At 47.1% G+C, this 27,881-nt stretch overlaps 1 protein-coding gene across 1 annotated transcript in view; it reads left to right on the top strand.

Moving 5' to 3' along the window:
- The window catches only part of LOC109894627 (usherin-like), a 378,093-nt gene that overhangs the window by 113,148 nt on the left and 237,064 nt on the right, over positions 1-27,881 (top strand). The window contains 7 exon segments of the mRNA XM_031828079.1: positions 8,066-8,229; positions 8,966-9,124; positions 11,623-11,851; positions 12,388-12,656; positions 15,445-15,720; positions 17,878-18,047; positions 19,752-19,896. Coding sequence (XP_031683939.1) covers positions 8,066-8,229; positions 8,966-9,124; positions 11,623-11,851; positions 12,388-12,656; positions 15,445-15,720; positions 17,878-18,047; positions 19,752-19,896 — 1,412 coding nt within the window.

Here is a 27,881-nt window from a genome sequence, read left to right as displayed (position 1 = left end):
AGAACCCTTTTTTTTTCTAAGAGTGTATACCCACAACTGCATGGCCTCACACAGTTCCAACTCCATCATCAAGCTCGCTGACGACACGACAGTAGTAGGCCTGATCACCAACAACGACAAGATGGCGTACAGGGAGAAGGTAGGTACCCTGACAACGTGGTGCCAGGTAAACAACCTCTCCCTCAAAGTCAGCAAAACAATGGAGCTGCTTGTGAACTTCAGGAGGAACTACGGGGCCGCCGCTGGAGGTTGGTTAAAAGTTTCAAGTACATCTCAGAGAATCTGAAGGTCAAACCACACAGACACAGTGGTGAGGAAGGCACATCAGCAACTCTTCATCCTCAGGATGCTGTAGAAATGTGTCTGTTCCCAAATGGCCTTCACTGTGTTCTACAGGAGCATCATTGAGCACATACTTTCGGGCTGCATCAAAGCCTGGTATGGCAACTCCACCACCGAGGACCGCATGGCGCTACAGAGGGTGGTGCGCTCAGTCGAACGCACCATTGAGTGCACACTGCCTGCCTTCCAGGACACCTACAACACCAGGTGACGCAGGAAGGCCAAGAAGATCATCAGGGACCCGAGCTATGCCCTGTTGTCCCCGCTTCAATCACCCCCTCCATTCCTATCACAGGAGGTTGGTGGCACCTTAATTGCGGAGGACAGGCTCGTGGTAATGACTGAAGCGGAATCAGTGGAATGGTATCAAATACATCAAACAAATGGTTTTATGCCATTCCATTTGCTCCGTTTCAGCCATTATTAAGTGCCTTCCTCCCCTCAGTAGCCTCCACTGCTTCCTACTCCCCGTATGGACCCCCCCCCTCACTTCAGCAGATTTTGTGCACTACCCCGACCCCCAATGGACATTTATCATGCTGAACAGCCACCACTAGTCAGCTACTTGCTCCCCCTGTCCCCTCTTCTACCCCGGTCTGCTGCTCCCCCTATGGACATTCCCCTCCCCCTCAACATACATGTACCCTGCCCCCACCCCAATGGACATCATTGTCACAGTTGTTAAATATGTGTATATTATTATTTATATTTGTACTATTATCTATTTTATTATATTGTATTGTATTGTTGGAACTCAGAGCATAAGAATTTCACTGTACCATGTAATTACATCTGCAACCCTTTACAACCCCATATTAAACTCTAATCTAATCATAGCAGGAGGTTAGAATATTCACACACACACAATCTCACAAACATGGGATTCATTTAAGGCTGATGAAAAAAAGGGAGAGTTGGTGAGATGTTGGGTGTTTTCTCTCTCCTTGGGAGAGGAGTGAAGGTCGAGTCGCGGAGGCGAGTGGGAGAGCCGTGTGTTGTGTGTGGGGTGGTGGAACCCCCAAAGCTCCCTGCAGTTGACAGGACAAATGTTCTGTTCATTAAGGGGCTGTGGCTTTTCACGCCGCGAGAAGGAGGGTGTCAGATTGTGTGTGCGTGTGATTGAAGGTGTGTGTGTGTGTGATTGAAGGTGTGTGTGCGTGTGATTGAAGGTGTGTGTGTGTGTTTAAGGGTGTCAGGCATTTGGCCTGGTGATCACCCAGTGCCGGGTCTCAGTGGGGTTCCACCACCTGTGTGACCCAATTCCCCCCCCCCCCCCCCCCCTTACACACACACACACACACACACACACACACACACACACACACACACACACACACACCCCTTTCAGACACACATGTCTCCTTAACACCCATGGGACCCCTCCCCATACTGTCACTGGTCTGTGAATAGGGGAGTATGAAGGAAGGGAAGAGGGGTGTTAAGGTGAAGACCCAATACCACCTCTCTCCATCACACACACACACATTTACATTTGAGTCATTTAGCAGATGCTCTTATCCACAACGACTTACAGTAGTTAATTTATCTTAAAATACACTAAAGTTGTGGATTCAGCTATTTTTCTTTTATTTTATTAAACTAGGCAAGTCAGTTAGGAACAAATTCTTATTTTCAATGATGGCCTAGGAACAGAACTGCCTTGTTCAGGGGCAGAACAACAGATTATTAAGTTGTCAGCTCTGGGATTCGATCCTGCAACCTTTCGGTTACTAGTCCAATGCTCTAACCACTAGGCTACCTGCCGCCCCACTAGCCACCCGTTGCTGACAGGTTAAAATCGAGCACACAGCCATGCAATCTCCATAGACAAACATTGGCAGTAGAATGGGCTTACTGAAGTGCTCAGTGATTTTCAACGTGGCACCGTCATAGGATGTCACCTTTCCAACATGTCAGTTTGTCACAAATTTCTTCCCTGCTAGAACTGCCCCGGTCAACTGTAAGTGCTGATATTGTGAAGTGGAAACACCTCGGAGCAACAACGGCTCAACCGTGAAGTGGTAGGTCACACAGGTTCACAGAACAGGACCGCCGAGTGCTGAAGCACGTAGCAAGTAAAAATAATTTGCCCTCAGTTGCAACACTCACTACTGAGTTCCAAACTGCCTCTGGAAGCAACGTCAGCACAATAACTGTTCATCGGAAGCTCCATGAAATGGGTTTCCTTGGCCCCGCAGCCGCACACAAGCCTAAGATCACCATGCACAATGCGAAGCATTGGCTGGAGTGGTGTAAAGCTCGCCGCCATTGGACTCTTGAGCAGTTCAGCTGTTATAGACCCCCGTCAGCTCCCAGCTGTGCCCTGGACACCATATGTGAATTGATTGCCCCCCATCTATCTTCAGAGTTTGTTCTGTTAGGTGACCTAAACTGGGATATGCTTAACATTCCAGCAGTCCTACAATCTAAGCTAGATACCTTCAATCTCACACAAATTATCAAGGAAACCACCAGGTACATCCCTAAATCCATAAACATGGGCACCCTCATAGATATCATCCTGACCAACTTGCCCTCCAAATACACCTCTGCTGTTTTCAATCAGGATCTCAGCGATCATTGTCTGCATCCGCTATGGGTCCACGGTCAAACGACCACCCCTCATCACTGTCAAATGCTCCCTAAAACACTTCTGCGAGCAGGCCTTTCTAATCGACCTGGCCCGGGTATCCTGGAAGGATATTGACCTCATCCCGTCAGTCGAGTATGCCTGGTCGTTCTTTAAAAGTATTTTCCTCGCCATCTTAAATAAGCATGCCCCTTTCAAAAAATGTAGAACTAAGAACAGATATAGCCCTTGGTTCACTCCAGACCTGACTGCCCTTGACCAGCACAAAAACATCCTGTGGCGGACTCCAATAGCATCAAATAGTCCCCGCGATATGCAACTGTTCAGGGAAGTCAGGAACCAATACAAACAGTCAGCAAAGCAAAGGCTAGCTTTTTCAAACAGAAATTTGCATCCTGTAGCTCTAACTCCAAAATGTTTTGGGACACTGTAAAGTCCATGGAGAACAAGAGCACCTCCTCCCAGCTGCCCAATGCACTGAGGCTAGGTAACACGGTCAACACCGATAAATCCATGATAATCGAACATTTCAGTAAGCATTTTTCTACGGCTGGCCATGCTCTCCTCCTGGCTACTCCAACCCCGGCCAACAGCTCCGCTTCCCCCGCAGCTACTCACCCGAGCCTCCCCAGCTTCTCCTTCACCCAAATCCAGATGTTCTGAAAGAGCTGCAAAACCTGGACCCAGCTGGACTAGACAATCTGGACCCTCTCTTTCTAAAATTATCCGCCGCCATTTTTGCAACCCCTATTACCAGTCCGTTCAACCTCTTTCATATCGTCCGAGATCCCTAAAGATTGGAAAGCTGCCGCGGTCATCCCCCTCTTCAAAGGGGGTGACACTCTGGACCCAAACTGTTATAGACTTACAGTGGGGAGAACAAGTATTTGATACACTTCCGATTTTGCAGGTTTTCCTACTTACAAAGCATGTAGAGGTCTGTAATTTTGATCATAGGTACACTTCAACTGTGAGAGACGGAATCTAAAACAAAAATCCAGAAAATCACATTGTATGATTTTTAAGTAATTCATTTGCATTTTATTGCATGACATAAGTATTTGATACATCAGAAAAGCAGAACTTAATATTTGGTACAGAAACCTTTGTTTGCAATTACAGAGGTCATATGTTTCCTGTAGTTCTTGACCAGGTTTAGACACACTGCAGCAGGGATTTTGGCCCACTCCTCCATACAGACCTTCTCCAGATCCTTCAGGTTTCGGGGCTGTCGCTGGGCAATACGGACTTTCAGCTCCCTCCAAAGATTTTCTATTGGGTTCTGGTCTGGAGACTGGCTAGGCCACTCCAGGACCTTGAGATGCTTCTTACTGTGTGTTTCAGGGCGTTGTCATGCTGGAAGACCCAGCCACGACCCATCTTCAATGCTCTTACTGAGGGAAGGAGGTTGTTGGCCAAGATCTCGTGATACATGGCCCCATCCATCCTCCCCTCAATACGGTGCAGCCACCCTGTCCCCTTTGCAGAAAAGCATCCCCAAAGAATGATGTTTCCACCTCCATGCTTCACGGTTGAGATGGTGTTCTTGGGGTTGTACTCATTCTTCTTCTTCCTCCAAACATGGCTAGTGGAGTTTAGACCAAAAAGCTATATTTTTGTCTCATCAGACCACATGACCCTCTCCCATTCCTCCTCTGGATCATCCAGATGGTCATTGGCAAACTTCAGACGGGCCTGGACATGCGCTGGCTTGAGCAGGGGGACCTTGCATGCGCTGCAGGATTTTAATCCATGACGGCGTAGTGTGTTTCTGATGGCTCTCTTCAGGTCATTGACCAGGTCCTGCAGTGTAGTTCTGGGCTGATCCTTCACCTTCCTCATGATCATTGATGCCCCACGAGGTGAGATCTTGCATGGAGCCCGAGACTGAGGGTGATTGACCATCATCTTGAACTTCTTCCATTTTCTAATAATTGTGCCAACAGTTGTTGCCTTCTCACCAAGCTGCTTGCCTATTGTCCTGTAGCCCATCCCAGCCTTGTGCAGGTCTACAATTTTATCCCTGATGTCCTTACACAGCTCTCTGGTCTTGGCCATTGTGGAGAGGTTGGAGTCTATTTGATTGAGTGTGTGGACAGGTGTCTTTTATACAGGTAACGAGTTCAAACAGGTGCAGTTAATACAGGTAATGAGTGGAGAACAGGGGGGCTTCTTAAAGAAAAACTAACAGGTCTGTGAGAGCCGGAATTCTTACTGGTTGGTAGGTTATAAAATACTTATGTCATGCAATGAAATGCAAATTATTTACTTAAAAATCATACAATATGATTTTCTGGATTTTTGTTTTAGATTCCGTCTCTCACAGTTGATAAAAAAAGTATGATAAAAATTACAGACCTCTTCATGCTTTGTAAGTGGGAAAACCTGCAAAATCGGCAGTTACTGCTGCAGACCTATATCTATCCTACCCTGCCTTTCTAAGGTCTTCGAAAGCCAAGTCAACAAACAGATTACCGACCATTTCGAATCCCACCATACCTTCTCTGCTATGCAATCTGGTTTCAGAGCTGGTCATGGGTGCATCTCAGCCATGCTCAAGATCCTAAACGATATCTTAACCGTCATCGATAAGAAACAATACTGTGCAGCCGTATTCATTGACCTGGCCAAGGCTTTCGACTCTGTAAATCACCACATCCTCATCGGCAGACTCGATAGCCTTGGTTTCTCAAATGAGTGCCTCTCCTGGTTCACCAACTATTTCTCTGATAGAGTTCAGTGTGTCAAATCGGAGGGCCTGTTGTCCGGACCTCTGGCAGTCTCTATGGGGGTGCCACAGGGTTCAATTCTTGGACCGACTCTCTTCTCTGTATACATCAATGATGTCGCTCTTGCTGCTGGTGAATCTCTGATCCACCTCTACGCAGACGACACCATTCTGTATACTTCTGGCCCTTCTTTGGATTCTGTGTTAACAACCCTCCAGACGAGCTTCAATGCCATACAACTCTCCTTCCGTGGCCTCCAATTGCTCTTAAATACAAGTAAAACTAAATGCATGCTCTTCAACCGATTGCTGCCTGCACCTGCCTGCCCGCCTGTCCAACATCACTACTCTGGACGGTTCTGTCTTAGAATATGTGGACAACTACAAATACCTAGGTGTCTGGTTAGACTGTAAACTCTCCTTCCAGACTCATATCAAACATCTCCAATTCAAAATCAAATCTAGAATCAGCTTTCTATTTCGCAACAAAGCCTCCTTCAGGCACCCCGAATAATGATATTTTCTTTTTCATGGTTTGGGCTCAGCCCCTTAGTTCCAGTGAGAGAAATCTTAACGCTACAGCATACAATTATGTGCTTCCAACATTGTGGCAACAGTTTTGGGAAAGCCCTTTCCTGTTTCAGCATGACAATGTACACAAAGCAAGCTCCATACAGACATGGCTTGTTGAGATCAGTGTGGAAGAACTGGCTTGCATAAGTGTTAGTGTTAGTTCTCTTTTATTTATTTATTTCGTTTTGTGGGGTTATTTAAAATACCATTTGTTGAGGTAGTTTTTCAGATGTTTTCGGGAAGATGGGGAGGGACTCTGCTGTCCTAGCTTCAGGGGGAAGATGGGGAGGACTCTGCTGTCCTAGCTTCAGGGGGAAGATGGGGAGGGACTCTGCTGTCCTAGCTTCAGGGGGAAGATGGACAGGGACTCTGCTGTCCTAGCTTCAGGGGGAAGATGGGCAGGGACTCTGCTGTCCTAGCTTCAGGGGGAAGATGGGGAGGGACTCTGCTGTCCTAGCTTCAGGGGGAAGATGGGGAGGGACTCTACTGTCCTAGCTTCAGGGGGAAGATGGACAGGGACTCTGCTGTCCTAGCTTCAGGGGGAAGATGGGGAGGGACTCTGCTGTCCTAGCTTCAGGGGGAAGATGGACAGGGACTCTGCTGTCCTAGCTTCAGGGGGAAGATGGGGAGGGACTCTGCTGTCCTAGCTTCAGGGGGAAGATGGACAGGGACTCTGCTGTCCTAGCTTCAGGGGGAAGATGGACAGGGACTCTGCTGTCCTAGCTTCAGGGGGAAGATGGGCAGGGACTCTGCTGTCCTAGCTTCAGGGGGAAGATGGACAGGGACTCTGCTGTCCTAGCTTCAGGGGGAAGATGGACAGGGACTCTGCTGTCCTAGCTTCAGGGGGAAGATGGACAGGGACTCTGCTGTCCTAGCTTCAGGGGGAAGATGGACAGGGACTCTGCTGTCCTAGCTTCATGGGGAAGATGGACAGGGACTCTGCTGTCCTAGCTTCAGGTGGAAGATGGGCAGGGACTCTGCTGTCCTAGCTTCAGGGGGAAGATGGGGAGGGACTCTGCTGTCCTAGCTTCAGGGGGAAGATGGACAGGGACTCTTCTGTCCTAGCTTCAGGGGGAAGATGGGGAGGGACTCTGCTGTCCTAGCTTCAGGGGGAAGATGGGGAGGGACTCTGCTGTCCTAGCTTCAGGGGGAAGATGGGGAGGGACTCTGCTGTCCTAGCTTCAGGGGGAAGATGGACAGGGACTCTGCTGTCCTAGCTTCAGGAGGAAGATGGACAGGGACTCTGCTGTCCTAGCTTCAGGGGGAAGATGGGGAGGGACTCTGCTGTCCTAGCTTCAGGGGGAAGATGGACAGGGACTCTGCTGTCCTAGCTTCAGGTGGAAGATGGGCAGGGACTCTGCTGTCCTAGCTTCAGGGGGAAGATGGGGAGGGACTCTGCTGTCCTAGCTTCAGGGGGAAGATGGACAGGGACTCTGCTGTCCTAGCTTCAGGGGGAAGATGGACAGGGACTCTGCTGTCCTAGCTTCAGGGGGAAGATGGGGAGGGACTCTGCTGTCCTAGCTTCAGGGGGAAGATGGACAGGGACTCTGCTGTCCTAGCTTCAGGGGGAAGATGGACAGGGACTCTGCTGTCCTAGCTTCAGGCGAAGATGGTTCCACCATTGGGACAGAGAAGAGCTTGGGCTGAACACACACACACACACACATACACACATACACACACACACACACACATACACACACGTACGTTAGATGGAAGGTTTTGTAAAAGTAATTGACAAATGTTTGTATGTAATTCTGACTGGTTTGAAATTAATTTCCGTTATGAGCTTGTGACGTGAAACCAATGTTCTCTGTATTCTCCTCTTCAAGGTGCCAGGCATGTGTGTGTAACTCCGTTGGAGGGGTGAATGGGTCATGCCACCCAGAGACAGGGATATGCCAGTGTAAAGCCTTGGTGACGGGGGACAGGTGTGACCGCTGTGTCCCTGGAGCCAGTCACCTGGACTCAGACAACCACCTGGGCTGCAGTAAAGGTACTGGATGACTGGCCGCAGAGGCACAGTCAGTGATTCATCTCATTTCTTCAGAATGGTAGAGTTAAGACAATGCTTTTATATCTCATAGGTTATAAATAATATCATATTTATTGTATGTATGTGCGTGTGTTGTGTGCATTTGTGCGTGTACTATATCTCTTTCTCGATGTCTGTGGATTCTGTGTGTCCGTGTGTATGCATACAGTATGTGTGTGATGTGTGTGTTAGTGGGGAGTAATTTCCTCCTCCTGTGCTTTCACTGCATAGGGGCTGTTTTGAGTTACACGGACACTAACTTGACATGGAACAGACACACAGTATTAAACTCACAGAGGGACACTGGCTCTATGGGGCCTCCACAGTATGCTAAGACGCTCCCCGTGGATCAAATGGAAAATACCCCTCACACGCACATACATGGACACATGCACGCAGACATGCACGCACACACACGCACGCAGACACGCACGCATGCACGCACACACACACACACACACACACACACACACACACACACGCACACGCACACACACACACACCCCGCAAGCTTGTTATTGTGTCTATTGTGTTGCATAAGACATACAATAACATTATTAACCACTATGTATCTTCCCCCTCTTTCTCTTATCCCCTCCCAACCCCTTTCCCATTTCCCACATCCCTCTCTCTCTCTTCTTCTCTCCCCTACTCTGCCTCCCTTGCTCTCTGTCTCTCCCCTTCCCCCTCCCCCCAGCTCCTATCCAGCAGCCCAGTCCAGTAGGGTTAGTCCTGACCTCCACCTCCATTCGCCTGACCTGGAGGCCTCCTGACGCGCCCAACACACACACTCTCAACTACACACTGCTCAGGGACGGCCTAGATATACACACTACGCAGAGACACTACCCATTCAGTAAGTACACACACATTCACAGGCACACAAGCACACACACACACACACACATTTTGTATACTTTATTTGAATCCACCAATCAAATTGACAAAAAAAGGATGCAACATTTCAAAGGTCCCTGTATGCATAAAGCACCCCCTTCTCCAAACAGCTAGGGTGCCTACGACAGCTGAAACAGAGCAGTATCTAGCCAACTGCTTTGCCCTACTTTTTGTCAGGACCTCAATCTGGAGGCACCGCACTGCAAGCCTGTGTATGTGGCCGAGCCTGCCAAATATCAGAGCCACCAGCTTGCACCTCCACCCGAGGCTGTCCAAGCGTGGCACGAGGGGCTGGTATTTAAACAGCTTCTCAGCAAAGGCCTGCTCTATGTAGCCGTCCAATGAGCAGCCCACTTCCAAAATGAGCACCTCTCCCTGGCCTCCCCTCACAACAACAATATCTGGGGTATTTGACACACAGGAAAACACATAATCAACATCAAACCAGCTTCCCCTTACACAAGAATGTTTATGCACGTGTACTGTTTGTGAGACCACTTGTCTCACTTCGATGGCTATCAGGTCAACAAGGCGGTCATGTCTAGCAATGTACAAATCCTTGTATGAACAGCAGCCATTCACAACATGGGCAATGGACTCCATTACATTGACTCATGTAGAGCACAAAATGGCTCATGGTTTGCAGGGTACCAGAGTGCTAGATTACATTTTGTTGGTATAACTCACAGCCTCGCCTTAAAAGTAAAGGTTAGAATGTTCTCGCCAATGGCAAAATTCTGGTACATGGAATGGGAGACAGAGTGGACATCACAGGCTAGAGCATCGCGTTTCCCCTGCAGCCTCAGGCCGGTCCAGTGTTGCAGTAGCTGGGAGACAGAGTGGACATCACAGTTCAGAGCAGTGAGTTTCCCCATGCAGCCTCAGGCCAGTCCAGTGTTGCAGTAGCTGCATCCGTCTGACACCGAAGAGTGTTGTCCTGGATGTAGGATGAGATGTTCCATCATGGGTGACACATGTCTCCACAACAACACTGAGATCTGACCACAACTGCTTCAGAGGCCGTCACTGACTCAGTTTACATATCAGTCCGTGTCCACCTGAGCTACACTCCAGTCCGGTTGCACAGGCCATTGAGGTCCGGGTCAATCTGACCACACTCCAAAGCACACAGCACAAGTGTCCAATCCAATTTTCAATTGGCCTTCCTCTTGAAGCCTAGGAAGTTGTCCTCAGTGTCCCTGGCCAGGGGAACCTTCCTCCTCCGTAGGTCCAGAAGGAAGGAGGCTCTGGATAACTCCTTAACTGTCACATCGTCACTGTTGAGCATGTTCAACAGGTGAGTCTGTCTGATAGCAGTGTAAATCCACTCAATATTCGGGACACCTAACCGCCCCTCTCTTCGGGACACCTAACCGCCCCTCTCTTCGGGACACCTAACCGCCCCTCTCTTCGGGACACCTAACCGCCCCTCTCTTCGGGACACCTAACCGCCCCTCTCTTCGGGACACCTAACCGCCCCTCTCTTCGGGACACCTAACCGCCCCTCTCTTCGGGACACCTAACCGCCCCTCTCTTCGGGACACCTAACCGCCCCTCTCTTCGGGACACCTAACCGCCCCTCTCTTTGGGACACCTAAATGCCCCTCTCTTCGGGACACCTAACCGCCCCTCTCTTCGGGACACCTAACCGCCCCTCTCTTTGGGACACCTAAATGCCCCTCTCTTCGGGACACCTAAATGCCCCTCTCTTCGGGACACCTAAATGCCCCTCTCTTCGGGACACCTAAACGCCCCTCTCTTCAGGACACCTAAACGCCCCTCTCTTCGGGACACCTAAACGCCCCTCTCTTCGGGACACCTAAACGCCCCTCTCTTTGGCTCAGGAAGACAGAGTCACGTGTGGTGTGTGTGTTGAAGCATTGCCACTTTCTCACCACCTGAACAGTTTTGTTATTAATTTCCCCCAGAACCTTCTGTGGGAGACGCACATGTCCAAGCAGATGTTTAATCTTTGCTAGGGCCACCTCTCTCACAGCTTCTAGCTTCATGACCACAGGCAGAGGGGAAACGTCAATCATATCAAGCCTGGTTGAATACACACGGACGAGCTCCTCGACTTGTTCCCACTCGCCAGCAACATAAAATGTATGTCCAAGATGATAACTATATGTTTCGTGATGAGAGTAGACTCTGATTGGTTTATTCATTAGTGTAAATGTTGGGGGCTTATCAGTTTTAGACTTGTACCAGAGGTTACCTCTCCTGTGTCTTTCATACAACACTGCACATTTAGTCTTTCATTTCCAGCCCATCTCAAAAAATCATCTGTGAGAGAGCATATCTTTAATGACATGGTCTTCTCTGGAGGTCATCTGGAGGTCACCAGCATACCCTCCTACTGGGTTTGGTGACACGCACGCATGCACGCACACACACACACACTATATGTTGAAGACACACAAACACACACACATTCAATTATTTTCTCTCTCCTAGGCCCTGTAACTTATGTGGACAGTGGTTTGTCTCCGTTCATGGATTATTCTTATCAGCTAGTAACGGCTAACGTTAACGGTCAGACGGTGAGTGTTCCGGTCAGTTACCAGACCCTGGCCGCCGCCCCGGACCCTGACCATATCCTTCTGACTCTGGTGGGCCGACCAGGACCGACCACAGCCAACCTCAACTGGACCCGACCACAGAACACATCAGGTCCACAAGAGAGGTATGGACCAGGGGGCTGCTGAGGGGAGAACGGCTCTTAATAATGTCCGTAACGGAGCAGATGGAACGGCATCAAACACCTGGAAACCATGTGTTTGATGTATTTGATAGCGTTCCACTGATTCCACTCCAGTCATAACCACGAGCCTGTCCTCCCCAATTAAGGTGCCGCCAACCTCCTGTGGTATGGACCCAGTATTCTAAACCCCCTCTAGGTGTCCTATCTAACCTCAGTGGATAAATAAAGAGAAATACGGAAATAATTGAATCAGAGAGAGTGAGCGAGAGACTTGTATTGAAAAACACTTTCAATGGTGAATCCATTGAACATGATTGTTTGTCTAGGACTAAGCCTAATTTGTGCCCAGGAAACCAGCACTGAAGAATTCTCAATCAGCTGAGTTGAGATGAGACTAGATGTTCTTTTATGGTCTGTGAGTCCCTAACTGAAGGAGTAACATTGGCTGGTCAGTTATCATGATCAAGTCATATTGACTAATAAACTAAACTGATCCCTCTCTCTGTGTGTTCCTGTAGGTTTGTGCTGACCTCAGTGGAGGCTGGTACTGGTAGGGAGCGGGTCCACTATACAGGTCTAGAGACCCAGGCTGCAGCCGCTGGCCTCACCCCCTACACACACTACAACCTCACCCTGCAGGCCTGTACTACTGGTGGGTGTACCTCCACCCCTCCCCTGCCCCTCCTCACTTCACCCACCCCCCCACAGGGACAGCCCCCACCCAGGATCAACGCCACCGGACCGCACCAAACGCACGCAGCTTGGGACCCCCCCGTTCGTCCCAATGGTATGACCCGAATCGCCTCTTGATCTGTGTTCACAGACGACAGGAATGAAATGGAAGAAAATTGAGAAGAACAAATAGTTTTGAAAAGGAGGTACTATGGAGACTGTCCTATTAGGATGCTCCAAGAGAACACATGTTCAACTCCCCTTAACACTGTGTCCCTACAGTGTTCTCCTGGATCCAGGGCTTTGTACAGTCTCTATAAGGCTCTCTACCATATTAAGCCTGTGTAACCACCACCATACTTACTGCATTACATTATATCGCTCCCCGAGGCACATTGAAACAAATGTACCTCTACCAGACATTATTATTCATGTCATTTAATATTCTGTTTTGAGTCGTCATTCAACCATGCCTACAACTAGAACTGCCATGTTGGACTGGCTGTATTGAAACAAGACATGGGGGAACAGACTCATTGAAGTGCTAGTGTGATAGGGAGCATAGGAGAAGAGAGAGAATAGAGAGAGAAAAGAGGGAGAATAGAAGTGTTTATTTCTATTGTGTTGTGATGCCTGCCTGTCCTCGGCTCAACCTTCTGTATTCATTCACTGCCTTGTTAACACTAATGAGCAATGTGGATACGATGCTGAGCTTTGATTCTCATGTGGATGAAGAGTCTCTCTGCTATAGAGTATTAGAATGGGATATGAGAATGCACTGTGCTGGTATTCATTCATTCTATTTTAGTATTGGCTGAAGACCTGTGGTTGATTAGTAGCTTACAGTATGGTACTGTAGTGATGCATACAGTATTGTATCTCCTTGTGTCCTACTAGTGCTGAGCAACTAACTGAAATTGCGGTTATTTTTCGGCTGTTAACCCAGAAGAGTCTAAGCCCTGTCTAAGCCAGGGGGATACTACTAAGCTATATGGAATTGTTTTAAGAAGGTCATCCCAAGGATCAATTTGCTATTTGATTTTTCAGACGAGTCTTGTGACGCCTGTGGGTGTGCTAGAGAAAAACAACCAACATGTACATGTTCCTGACAGTCTCATCTTTACAGTGGTTTTCTAGGCCAAACCGTTCAGACGCTACAGACGATTTTGTGAGAAGATCGATTTTCGGGATGTCTCATGGTCTGACAAATACCGCTCTAGCTCTGTCACCTTTACCACAGATGTGTAAGTGTTAAGTAGACAGATGTGTAAGTGTTAAGTAGGCAGATGTGTAAGTGTTAAGTAGGCAGATGTGGAAGTGTTAAGTGGGCAGATGTGGAAGTGTTAAGTGGGCAGATGTGGAAGTGTTAAGTGGGCAGATGTGGAAGTGTTAAGTGGGCAGATGTGGAAGTGTTAAGTGGGCAGATGTGGAAGTGTTAAGTGGGCAGATGTGTAAGTGTTAAGTGGGCAGATGTGTAAGTGTTAAGTGGGCAGATGTGTAAGTGTTAAGTGGGCAGATGTGTAAGTGTGAAGTGGGCAGATGTGTAAGTGTGAAGTGGGCAGATGTGTAAGTGTGAAGTGGGCAGATGTGTAAGTGTTAAGTGGGCAGATGTGTAAGTGTGAAGTGGGCAGATGTGTAAGTGTTAAGTGGGCAGATGTGTAAGTGTGAAGTGGGCAGATGTGTAAGTGTTAAGTGGGCAGATGTGTAAGTGTTAAGTAGGCAGATGTGTAAGTGTGAAGTGGGCAGATGTGTAAGTGTGAAGTGGGCAGATGTGTAAGTGTTAAGTGGGCAGATGTGTAAGTGTTAAGTGGGCAGATGTGTAAGTGTGAAGTGGGCAGATGTGTAAGTGTTAAGTGGGCAGATGTGTAAGTGTTAAGTGGGCAGATGTGTAAGTGTTAAGTGGGCAGATGTGTAAGTGTTAAGTAGGCAGATGTGTAAGTGTTAAGTGGGCAGATGTGTAAGTGTTAAGTGGGCAGATGTGTAAGTGTTAAGTAGGCAGATGTGGTGAATTGAGATGCATCCAATGCAAAAAAATCAGATCAAGCCCGAACTGTGCGATGTAGTAGGGAGTTGTAGTTTCCAACAGGCCAATGTTCTACATAGGTTAGTACAGAAAACATGGTAATTAACTCAAATGACCATAATCCATTGCGCGAGTACTTGTCCAGCCTGTGTGTTTCTTTTACGCCTGCTACATTGGGTTAGTGTGGGGAAGACACAGAGAGAAGAGACAGAAGAATGTGCGATCAAGACGGATAGAGAGCAGTTGCTTCGAGAGGTATCTCTACCTGAAAATACAATCTAAGTGATTGATAGTTGGTATTCAGCAGGCATTAAAGTATGCCTTATTTACTTTGTAGAACTCCTAAAATAGGACTTTTGTCAGAAGCTCTATAGAGATGAGTTGATGACTTGGAATGAAATAATAAAGTCAACAAATAAAACACATGAAATATACGGCATCAACTGAAATATGTGATTGAAGTAAAGTAATGTGAATAAATGCTGGTTAATGAGTGATAATCAGTAATGGACAGTCACTACTATTATGAGACTTTTAGAAATAGTTTTATTCTGTGTTGTTACATTATTCAACGCACATCATTTATAGTGCATTTAATGTCAAAAAATAGAAACCGAAGTAGAAAACCGTGATTATTTTTTCATTTACCAAAATAAATCAAATCCACTGTGTCCTAAATAGTGGTTCTCTAACTTCTTTTTAACGTTGATCAATATAATGTACTTTATCATTTCCTGGTGACCCACCTGGTATAAGAATATACAATATTTCTGGTAAGGAACAGGTCCTAATAGGAACTAGTCACAAGCTAACCCATCAAGAACTGATTAATATGGAATTGAACATAATAAAATCGTCTCTTTTGTTTCTGCCTCCATAGGTGTTATTATAAGGTACGAGCTCTTCATACGAGGGCCAATGGAATCACAGAACACCACAAGCCCCGCCCCAGAGCGTAGGGTGTTTGTGAGCAGTGGTTGGCTGGATCCCCGCCTCCCGTCTGACTCAGCCAAAGAGAGTGCTCTGCCTCCTCCCCAGAGCAGCGCCATAGTAACAGACCTGCAGGCCTTCTCCACCTATCAGTTACGAGTTCTGACCGTCAACATGGCCGGGAGTGTGATATCAGACTGGACTACAGCTCGGACACAGGAGGGGGGTCAGTTAAACACACACACACACACACACACACACACACACACACACACACACACACACACGCCAGCATACAAACACAAACAGTGACGAAAAAAGTAGAGAGAGTGTGAGGTGAGCACTTACAGAGAGAGAGAGTTCCTCTGGGGAGGCCTCTGGGTGTGTAGTTATAGTAGTTTTGTGACATAATGGTTGGTGGAAGTGAGGGAGGAGAGGGATAGGGAAGAGAGAGAGAGAGAGTTCCTCTGGGGAGGCCTCTGGGTGTGTAGTTATAGTAGTTTTGTGACATAATGGTTGGTGGAAGTGAGGGAGGAGAGGGATAGGGAAGAGAGAGAGAGAGTTCCTCTGGGGAGGCCTCTGGGTGTGTAGTTATAGTAGTTTTGTGACATAATGGTTGGTGGAAGTGAGGGAGGAGAGGGATAGGGAAGAGAGAGAGAGAGAGTTCCTCTGGGGAGGCCTCTGGGTGTGTAGTTATAGTAGTTTTGTGACATAATGGTTGGTGGAAGTGAGGGAGGAGAGGGATAGGGAAGAGAGAGAGAGAGAGTTCCTCTGGGGAGGCCTCTGGGTGTGTAGTTATAGTAGTTTTGTGACATAATGGTTGGTGGAAGTGAGGGAGGAGAGGGATAGGGAAGAGAGAGAGAGAGAGTTCCTCTGGGGAGGCCTCTGGGTGTGTAGTTATAGTAGTTTTGTGACATAATGGTTGGTGGAAGTGAGGGAGGAGAGGGATAGGGAAGAGAGAGAGAGAGTTCCTCTGGGGAGGCCTCTGGGTGTGTAGTTATAGTAGTTTTGTGACATAATGGTTGGTGGAAGTGAGGGAGGAGAGGGATAGGGAAGAGAGAGAGAGAGAGTTCCTCTGGGGAGGCCTCTGGGTGTGTAGTTATAGTAGTTTTGTGACATAATGGTTGGTGGAAGTGAGGGAGGAGAGGGATAGGGAAGAGAGAGAGAGAGAGAGTTCCTCTGGGGAGGCCTCTGGGTGTGTAGTTATAGTAGTTTTGTGACATAATGGTTGGTGGAAGTGAGGGAGGAGAGGGATAGGGAAGAGAGAGAGAGAGAGTTCCTCTGGGGAGGCCTCTGGGTGTGTAGTTATAGTAGTTTTGTGACATAATGGTTGGTGGAAGTGAGGGAGTGATAGGGAAGAGAGAGAGAAAAAGAGACAAGAAGGAGGGGGGTTTCTCATTAAAGCATTCTAATTCCAAAGAGATGATATGGCTCATTAGAACTAGACTGTGCCCCCAAACAAAACTCACAGCCCCCTGTCTGACTGTGTAATAGCCATGAATCACATTACACACCCTCTGTGTGTGTGTGTGTGTGTGTGTGTGTGTGTGTGTGTGTGTGTGTGTGTGTGTGTGTGTGTGTGTGTGTGTGTGTGTGTGTGTGTGTGTGTGTGTGTGTGTGTGAGAGTGTTTGTGTGTGTGTGAGAGTGTTTGTGTGTGTGTGTGAGAGTGTTTGTGTGTGTGTGTGTGTGTGTGTGTGTGTGTGTGTGAGAGTGTTTGTGTGTGTGTGTGTGTGTGTGTGTGTGTGTGAGAGTGTTTGTGTGTGTGTGTGTGTGTGTGTGTGTGAGAGAGTGTTTGTGCACTCCTGCATGCATGCGTGAATCGCATTAAACACCTAACACTAGGTGGCTTCAGAGATAAAGGAGAGATTGGAGAGATACGACGAGAGATGGGGAGATAGCGTGTGAGATAATAGGTGTTTCTAAATGTGTGAGGGTGTGCTGTGCTGTGCTTTCATTCAGAGGGCTGTGTGTTGACTGAGGCTCATTATGCCAGTACTCCTGAGCCATGTTGACAGCTCCATCACAAACATAAACACAAATGCTGCTCCACATTTGGATCAAACATGCAAATGGTATTTTACAGCTTGCGTTTGGAGTGGATTCTGTGCCCAGAGTAACTTAACAAGCTCTCTCTCTCTCTGCATTTATGTGTTTCTGTCAGGGTAGCTGTGTCAAGTTGACATGGTGTGAAAAACACTGTTGTTTTTTCAACCTGGCTGTGCTCCTATTTGACAACATCCACCTGCTTCCGCTGTTCATTAAAACCCTCCACAGCAGTTACACTGACGCAGTCAACGGAGTTACTATTATGGACACTGATTTAAGAGTACTTAATGATAAAATAAGAGATTTGGAAGTAACGTGTGTGTGTGTGTTCCATAGCTCCGGAGTTCGTGGCTCCTCCTGAGGTGTCGGCGGTGTCATCCTCGTCCCTAAAGGTCGCGTGGAGGTCAGCGCGGGGTCAAGAGGCTAGAGGACAGGTCACTGAATACAGGGTGAACCTGGTCACAGAGCAGAGGTCCAACCCGTACGCACCACCTGTTATCACACAGGTAACATACTTACACAATAAATAGGTACACATGCTTCTCCCTCATTCCTAGATTTCCTGTCTTGGCCCTAAATCATCTTAGAAAAATAGATAGACATTTGAAACACCACTACTTCTGCATTCCCTTAGAAAAACACATACAATATCATTGCACAGATAGGAGTGTTCTCATCGGCTCAAACAATACATTTTTTATGAATCCTACAATGTGATTTTCTGGATTTTTTTCATAATTTGAAGTGTACCTATGATGACAATTACAGGCCTCTCTCATCTTGTTAAGTGGGAGAACTTGCACAATTGGTGGCTGACTAAATACTTTTTTGCCCAACTGTTTGTCTAGTCAGCTGTCCCCCTAGGTAGGACTATCCCTCTGCTTTCTCACTGTCCTCTCTTAACGGGATGCATAATGTCTCCTCGTAACATATCGCTCTGTTCTCGCAGTCTGTGTGTGTGGTGTATGCTAGAAGATTGTGTTAGCCTGCGGAGCTAAAGCCTAGGCATTAGCTAGGGGAGCGAATAAGTCTCAAGCAAGTTGACACATCTCATGTAAATGCCATTTAGCGGACAATTTTACCCAAAGTAACTTACAGTAGGGAATGCATACATTTCTGTATGTGTGGGCCCAGCAGGAATCAAACCCACAGCCCTGGTGTTGCATGCTCTACCAACTGAGCTCCATACTCTACCAATTAAGCTCCATGCTCTACCAACTGAGCTCCATGCTCTACCAACTGAGCTCCATGCTCTACCTATTGAGCTCCATGCTCTACCAACTGAGCTCCATGTTCTACCAACTGAGCTCCATGTTCTACCAACTGAGCTCCATGTTCTACCAACTGAGCTCCATGCTCTACCAACTGAGCTCCATGCTCTACCAACTGAGCTCCATGCTCTACCAACTGAGCTCCATGCTCTACCAATTGAGCTCCATGCTCTACCAACTGAGCTCCATGCTCTACCAACTGAGCTCCATGCTATACCAACTGAGCTCCACACCCTATCAACTGAGCTCCACGCTCTACCAACTGAGCTCCATGCTCTACCACCTGAGCTCCGGGCTCAACTGAGTTCCATGCTCTCCTCTACCTGAGCGCCATGCTCTACCAACTGAGCTCCATGCTCTCTACCACCTGAGCTCCATGCTCTCTACCACCTGAGCGCCATGCTCTACCAACTGAGCTCAATGCTCTACCTATTGAGCTCCATGCTCTACCAACTGAGCTCCATGTTCTACCAACTGAGCTCCATGTTCTACCAACTGAGCTCCATGCTCTACCAACTGAGCTCCATGCTCTACCAACTGAGCTCCATGCTCTACCAATTGAGCTCCATGCTCTACCAACTGAGCTCCATGCTCTACCAACTGAGCGCCATGCTCTACCAACTGAGCTCCGTGCTCCACCACCAGAGCTCTGTGCTCTACCTACTGAGCTCCATGCTCTACCACCTGAGCTCCATGTTCTTCCACCTGAGCTCCATGCTCTACCACCTGAGCTCCATGTTCTACCACCCGAGCTCCATGTTCTTCCACCTGAGCTCCATGCTCTACCACCTGAGCTCCATACTCTACCACCTGAGCTCCATGTTCTACCACCTGAGCTCCATGTTTTACCAACTGAGCCATACAGGACCACAAGTGTGTGTAGGGGGCCTATAACATCACTCTGATCCTCTGTGTGTGTGTGTGTCTTTCTTGTCGCAGGTGCTGTATGTTGCCAGTCCATCAGAGCGTGTGTATGTAGCAGAAGGACTAGAGGCCTACAGGAGATATGACTTCACTGTGACTCTGTGTACCTCACTGGGCTGTGTGACCAGCCTGCCTGCCTCCGGACGAACACTACCTACAGGTACCACATACACACACACACACACACACAAACTGAACACTACCAACTGGTAACCCACTCATTATAACACCAGAGATAAATATCATCCAATTATTTATTTATTTCTACCACACTGCTCAGAAATACTCTAGTATACTCCAGCAGTACTGCTATACTCCCATACAGTGTCTCTGTTTATGGAGTTGTTTATGGAGTTGTAGATCATGATTGTTGCTGGTTAAACCTGACCACATGTTTGTATTGTCCCAGTTATGGAGGTGTAGAATAGCAGGTCAGTTACATATTAAGAGACTATAATGGAGTGTGTCTGTCAGGGAACGAACTACCTCTGGATGGGAGAGGGGGATGGAAAGAAGGCAAAGAAGGGAGAGAAAAAGGAAAAAGAGAAAACAAGAAATAGGGAGAGAGTGAAGAAGCAAAGAAGAGAGTGAAGAAGCAAAGAAGAGAGTGAGGGAGAGAGAAGAGAGTGAGGGAGAGAGAAGAGAGTGAGGGAGAGGGAAGAGAGTGAGGGAGAGGGAAGAGAGTGAGGGAGAGGGAAGAGAGTGAGGGAGAGGGAAGAGAGTGAGGGAGAGGGAAGAGAGTGAGGGAGAGGGAAGAGGGAGAGGGAGAGAGAAGAGAGTGAGGGAGAGAGAAGAGAGTGAGGGAGAGAGAAGAGAGTGAGGGAGAGGGAAGAGAGTGAGGGAGAGGGAAGAGGGAGAGGGAAGAGAGTGAGAGAGAGGGAAGAGAGTGAGGGAGAGGGATGACAGGGTTCACACACACACACACATACACACACATACATTCACACATACACACTCACTCACTCACTCACACTCACACATACATGCACTCAATCCTGCACGCACGCACTCAAAAACACACTCACACAGACGTTCACATACATACACACACACTCACATACACATACACTCACACACACATGCACTCAATCACGCACTCACTCACACACTTACTCACTCACATATTCAAACACTCACTAGCCTCTTGACCCCGCGCTGACCTCCACGTGACCTTTAGGGACGAGGATGACACCGCCGACACCTCAGGAGGAGCCACAAACTCCGGAGCTATGGAACACACACACACACACTCACACACACACTCACTCACGCACACACACACACACACATGCACTCATTAACTCACTAAATTCACTCACTCAGTATTTCAGTCGAGACACTGGCGTAACCAGGGGGGAAATTCATTGTACACGGCAGTAAAAACAATTTACTGTTAATTACAAGGAGAAAAATGTGGCATAGCGCACACTCCCTGTTGGCCATGAATCATACACACACACACACACACTGTTACACACACACATTCTGTCACACACACGTGTGTGCGGGCCACTGCCATAGATTTATACCAATATGAAAGTAGGATGAATTAGCCTCCTTTTTTAATAACTGAGACACAAATCACTGGGCCTGGGACGAGCTCTAATTGATCAGCTTTGTGTGATGGGCACACACACACACAGTGCCGCCGCACAGCTCTAACATATGGTCTGGGCTGACACACACGACCCGCACACATATTCATCCATATGCTCACACATGTTCACCGGTTGGTCCGTTTCTATTCCGTTTGTTACTTTGTTTGTGTGTTTTGTTTACATCTTGAAGATGTGAGAATGTGTTTCTCTCACGTGCAGGAATACAGCATGCTTTAACATATTAATACACATCATGTTGTTGGTTTCGACTTCATTTAAATTATTCCAAGGTTTTTAAATGTAGAAATCTAGATTATGTGGCATTTTTTGTGTTTTAAACTGTACAGTCACAAAATCACCCCATATTGTGTTTAGGAATGAACATGTTTATATATATTGTTCAACAGCCTTAACCCTCATTTCTCGATTGATACACTGGTGCGTCAATCTAAGTAACATAATGAAAAAAATCCAGGTCAAAATCCGTCCGCATCTGGGGTGAAAGGTGACAGAGCTAGAGCGGTGTTTGTCAGACCAGAAGACATCTGGGGTGAAAGGTGACAGAGCTAGAGCGGTGTTTGTCAGACCAGAAGACATCTGGCGTGAAAGGTGACAGAGCTAGAGCGGTGTTTGTCAGACCAGAAGACATCTGGGGTGAAAGGTGACAGAGCTAGAGCGGTGTTTGTCAGACCAGAAGACATCTGGGGTGAAAGGTGACAGAGCTAGAGCGGTGTTTGTCAGACCAGAAGACATCTGGGGTGAAAGGTGACAGAGCTAGAGCGGTGTTTGTCAGACCAGAAGACATCTGGGGTGAAAGGTGACAGAGCTAGAGCGGTGTTTGTCAGACCAGAAGACATCTGGCGTGAAAGGTGACAGAGCTAGAGCGGTGTTTGTCAGACCAGAAGACATCTGGGGTGAAAGGTGACAGAGCTAGAGCGGTGTTTGTCAGACCAGAAGACATCTGGGGTGAAAGGTGACAGAGCTAGAGCGGTGTTTGTCAGACCAGAAGACATCTGGGGTGAAAGGTGACAGAGCTAGAGCGGTGTTTGTCGAGAATCGGTCTTCTCACAAAAACATCTGTAGTTCTACATCTGTTTTCTACATTTATTTATCCTACGGTTCTGACTTTGTGTACAGGGAAAATATTGTAAGAGCAGCCCATGTTCTGCTTTCTGTCGCTGTACATTTCAGAAGTGCTGAACACGACAGTTGTAGTCGGAAGTTTACATACACTTTGGTTGGAGTCATTAAAACTCGTTTTTCAACCACTACATCAAATTTCTTGTTAAGAAACTATAGTTTTGGCAAGTCGGTTAGGACATTTACTTTGTGCATGACACAAGTCATTTTTCCAACAATTGTTTACAGACAGATTATTTCCTTGTATCACAATTCCAGTCAGAAGTTTACATACACTAAGTTGACTGTGCCTTTAAACAGCTTGGAAAATTATGTCGTCATGGCTTTAGAAGCTTCAGATAGGCTAATTGACATCATTTGAGTCAATTGGAGGTGTACATGTGGATGTATTTTAAGGCCTACCTTGCTTGACATCATGGGAAAATCAAAAGAAATCAGCCAAGACCTCAGAAAAAAATTGGGGACCTCCACAAGTGTGGTTCATCCTTAGGAGCAATTTCCAATTGCCTAGAAATGAACGTACTTTGGTGCGAAAAGTGCAAGTCAATCCCAGAGCAACAGTGAAGGACCTTGTGAAGATGCTGGAGGAAACAAAGTATCTATATCCTCAGTAAAACGAGTCCTATATCGACATAACCTGAAAGGCCGCTCAGCAAGGTTGAAGCCACTGCTCCAAAACCGCCATAAAAAAAACAGACTACGGTTTACAACTGCAAGTGGGGACAAATATTGTACTTTTTGGATAAAAAATAAATAAAATAGAACTGTTTGGTCATAATGACCATCGTTGTGTTTGGAGGAAAAAGGGGGAGGCTTGCAAGCCGAAGAACACCATCCCAACCGTGAAGCACGGGGGTGGCAGCATCATGTTGTGGGGTGCTTTGCTGCAGGAGGGACTGGTGCACTTCACAAAATAGATGGCATCATGAGGGTGGAAAATTATGTAGATATATTGAAGCAACATATCAAGACATCAGTCAGGAAGTTAAAGCTTGGTTGCAAATGGGTCTTCCAAATGGAAAATGACCCCAAGCATACTTCCACAGTTGTGGCATAATTGCTTCAGGACAACAAAGTCAAGGTATTGGAGTAGCCATCACAAAGCCCTGACCTCAATCCTATACAATATTTGAGGGCAGAACTGAAAAAGCGTGTGCGAGCAAGGAGGCCTTACAAACCTGACTCAGCTCTGTCAGGAGAAATGGGACAAAATTCACCCAACTTATTGTGGGAAGCTTGTGGAAGGCTACTCAAAACGTTTGACCCAAGTTAAACAATTTAAAGGCAATGCTCCCAAATACTAATTGAGTGTATGTAAACTTCTGACCCACTGGGAATGTGATGAAAGAAATAAAGGCTGAAATAAATCATTCTCTCTACTATTATTTCACATTCTTAAAATATAGTGGTGATCCTAACTGTGGAATTGTGAAAAAGTGAGTTTAAATGTGTTTGGCTAACGTGTACGTAAACTTCCGACTTCAACTGTAGTTATATTGACTACATCCGCCGTCGCTCGCTCATTAATGTCTTCATCAAAATTACGGATCTCCACCGCTACACCTGGCTTTTGCCATAGTTTGTACGTCTCAGTTGTCAGTAGAAACCACATATCAGCTATGTTTTTTTAAATCAAATCAAATGTATTTATATAGCCCTTCGTACATCAGCTGATATCTCAAAGTGCTGTACAGAAACCCAGCCTAAAACCCCAAACAGCAAGCAATGCAGGTGTAGAAGCACGGTGGCTAGGAAAAGCTCCCTAGAAAGGCCAAAACCTAGGAAGAAACCTAGAGAGGAACCAGGCTATGTGGGGTGGCCAGTCCTCTTCTGGCTGTGCCGGGTGGAGATTATAACAGAACATGGCCAAGATGTTCAAATGTTCAAATGTTCATGTATAATAATAAGGCAGAACAGTTGAAACTGGAGCAGCAGCACGGTCAGATGGACTGGGGACAGCAAGGAGTCATCATGTCAGGTAGTCCTGGGGCATGGTCCTAGGGCTCAGGTCCTCCGAAAAGGCAGTAAATGATGCTGAATAAACTGTTTCGCTGCCAGACAAGGCTCCGCTGAAAGCCAGGTGTAGCGGTGGTAAGGATTCACTCCATGGTGCTGAAAAGAAAGCACTGCTGTTTGGACAGCTTTATGTAGACTCTTAACAGTTTGTAGCCACTGTTTGTCACCGTTATAGTGCAATTAATGTATTGTTTAGTGTTGTGCAGTTTCTTTGCTGACATGCATCTAAAATAATTTTGGGGAGTTTGGCCCACCAAGATTTACATGCTAAAATCGCCACAGAGTATGACCCCCCCCCCCCCAACCCCGGCTTAGAATGGATTGTAGTTAGACGATTCTGCACTAATTGTCTGATCAAAACTTCCCGTTCACACATACTAACACACACAGACAAACGAATACACACACACTCACACACACGCAGACAGACAAACGAACCCAACCTGTTGGTTTGGAGCATCCAAGACTGTCTGTGCCATTACCCATGTTGTGATTGTCTTGTGCCAGACCTTAATGTTGATGATAGCCATTTATCCATCCTTTACCCAGGCTTTTACGACTGTTTAGACACACAATCCACATATTACCCAGACACACCATTACACAGAATAACCATCTGTCCAGATGGAGGAGACGGCATCTGCTTAGATGCTTTTATCTCACTCAAATTCTATTTGATTCTGTCAATACACACATCCACTCACAGTAAATGAACCTAGTTGGTCTTAGAGAGGAGTGAGTTGTGGGGTGTGGTGTGTAAACAGTAAGTAAGGACCTTAATGGTTACAGAGTAGAACATTATTTTGGCGTCTCCCAAAGCACTCTGGGATAAGAAGGCAGACAGAGGAGAAGAAAGAGCATTGCTCACCCCCCCTCTCTTTCTCTCTCGCTTCATCTCTTCTTTACTCCCTCCAACTTTCAGTGGAAACTTTCCGTGTCTCCCTTATATAAAGTGTGTTTTGCACATAATTAAGAATTTCTTATACATATTTAAAGGAATTTCACCAGATTACATTTCCTTTATGTAACTCTAAATCTAAAAATGAATTAAATTAGGAGGAAGAAAGATGTAAGGATGTCTGCATGCGTGTGTGTGAGTCTGTGTGTGTAAAGCCCACAGCACTCCTCCAGAGCAGACTCTCACCTCCAGAGCAGACTCTTACCACCAGAGCAGACTCTCACCACCCGAGCAGACTCTCACCACCCGAGCAGACTCTCACCACCCGAGCAGACTCTCACCACCAGAGCAGACTCTCACCACCAGAGCAGACTCTCACCTCCAGAGCAGACTCTCACCACCAGAGCAGACTCTCACCACCAGAGCAGACTCTCACCACCAGAGTAGACTCTCACCACCAGAGCAGACTCTCACCACCAGAGCAGACTCTCACCACCAGAGCAGACTCTCACCACTTGGTATTGATCAGGTTGGATTGTGAATCAGTTGCTGACGGTAATGTTTCATGTATCCTACATCCATAAAGACTTGCTCTACAAGCCTAGCCAGCCCCTACCACATACACACACACACACATACATACACACACACACACACACACATACACACACACACACACACACACACACACACACATACACACATACACACACACATACACACACACGCACACACACACACACACACACACACACACACACACATACATACACACACACACACATACACACACACGGCACATTGACGTGAACCCTGCTATGCATATTTCTCTCCTCGGGAAGCCTGGGGATAATTATGCATAAATCAATAGTTGTGCTGCTCCAGAGATATATTTCAGCGGTATTACAGTGCATGTAGACCGGGGATGTTCCGGAGGCCCATAAAGGATGTCAGCTAGTGTAAAAACACAAAACACTCCTCCGGGCCTGATAATTGTTCCCCAGAAGTGTGTGTGCGTGTGTGTGTCTGCCCTGGGAGCACTGTGGTGATTTAGCTGCTTCATTAACATGTTGAAGGCAATATTAACCTTAGTGTTGGACTGTTAACCTTGTTGTCAGAGCGTCATAGAGTGGAGAGGGGGCAGAGAGGATGACAGGAGGAGAGGAGAGACCAAGTGGCTTTTATCAACCCTTATGTGGCTGCCTCGTGGTAAATACATGGCAGCATATTAGCATCGCACAGTAGTCACTCACATATACACACACACACACACAGTACGCACGCACACACACACACACACACACACACACACACACACACACACACACACACACACACACACACACACACACACACACAGTACACACGCACGCACACACACACACACACACACACACACACACACACACACACAGTACATACATACACATAAACACACACACACACACACACACAAAAACACACACGCAAACAAACATACACACAGGCATGCACACACACGCACACACACACACGCAAACAAACATACACACAGGCATGCAAACACACACACGCGCACACACGCACACACGCAAACAAACATACACACAGGCATGCAAACACACACGCACGCACACACACACACACACACACACACACAGTACATACATACATACATACACATAAACACACACAAGCACACACAAACACACACACAGGTACGCACACACACACAGGAACACACACAAAGCCCATTATTCTTTAAGAAATTCTTCAAGCTCTGTAGGGCTGACCCCATTTAGTTGACTAGTTGATTGTTTGGTCGATAGGCTGTTGGTTGACCGAGATTTCTTTAGTCGAGCAGTTGCAAAAACAAATATTTTCATGGTGCTCAAGACACCTGTCTGATTCACACCTGTCTGAGTGGACTAATCCATGACGGAGACCACGGGCCACAGGGAGGGCACAGTCCATCACAAGACACCTGTCTGATTCACCCCTGTCTGAGTGGACTAATCCATGACGGAGGCCATGGGGAGGGCACAGTCCATCACAAGACACCGATCTGATTCACGCCTGTCTGAGTGGACTCATCTATTGCGGAGGCCACGGGGAGGGCACAGTCCATCACAAGACACCTGTCTGATTCACCCCTGTCTGAGTGGACTAATCCATTGCGGAGGCCACGGGGAGGGCACAGTCCATCACAAGACACCTGTCTGATTCACCCCTGTCTGAGTGGACTAATCCATTGCGGAGGCCACGGGGAGGGCACAGTCCATCACAAGACACTTGATACTGAAATTGTATATGGTTATATTATGTAAAAACAAATGGTGCAACAATAATAAATCTGATATTATTTCATAAGAAATGCGCTTTCTCCCTCGTTGGATAAGGTCGCTGTCCGCGGTTCTGAAACACAACCTTAGACACCGTAGAATTGCTGCCTTTCCCTATGTTGCTTTGTGCATAATAGCAGTTAACTAGTATATTGGGATGGAGAACAATGTG

This window comes from Oncorhynchus kisutch, linkage group LG7 (assembly GCF_002021735.2).
Source record: "Oncorhynchus kisutch isolate 150728-3 linkage group LG7, Okis_V2, whole genome shotgun sequence".
Lineage (NCBI taxonomy): Eukaryota > Metazoa > Chordata > Actinopteri > Salmoniformes > Salmonidae > Oncorhynchus > Oncorhynchus kisutch.
Note: the sequence above shows the minus strand (reverse complement) of the source record. Positions and strands in the feature narration are given on the sequence as shown.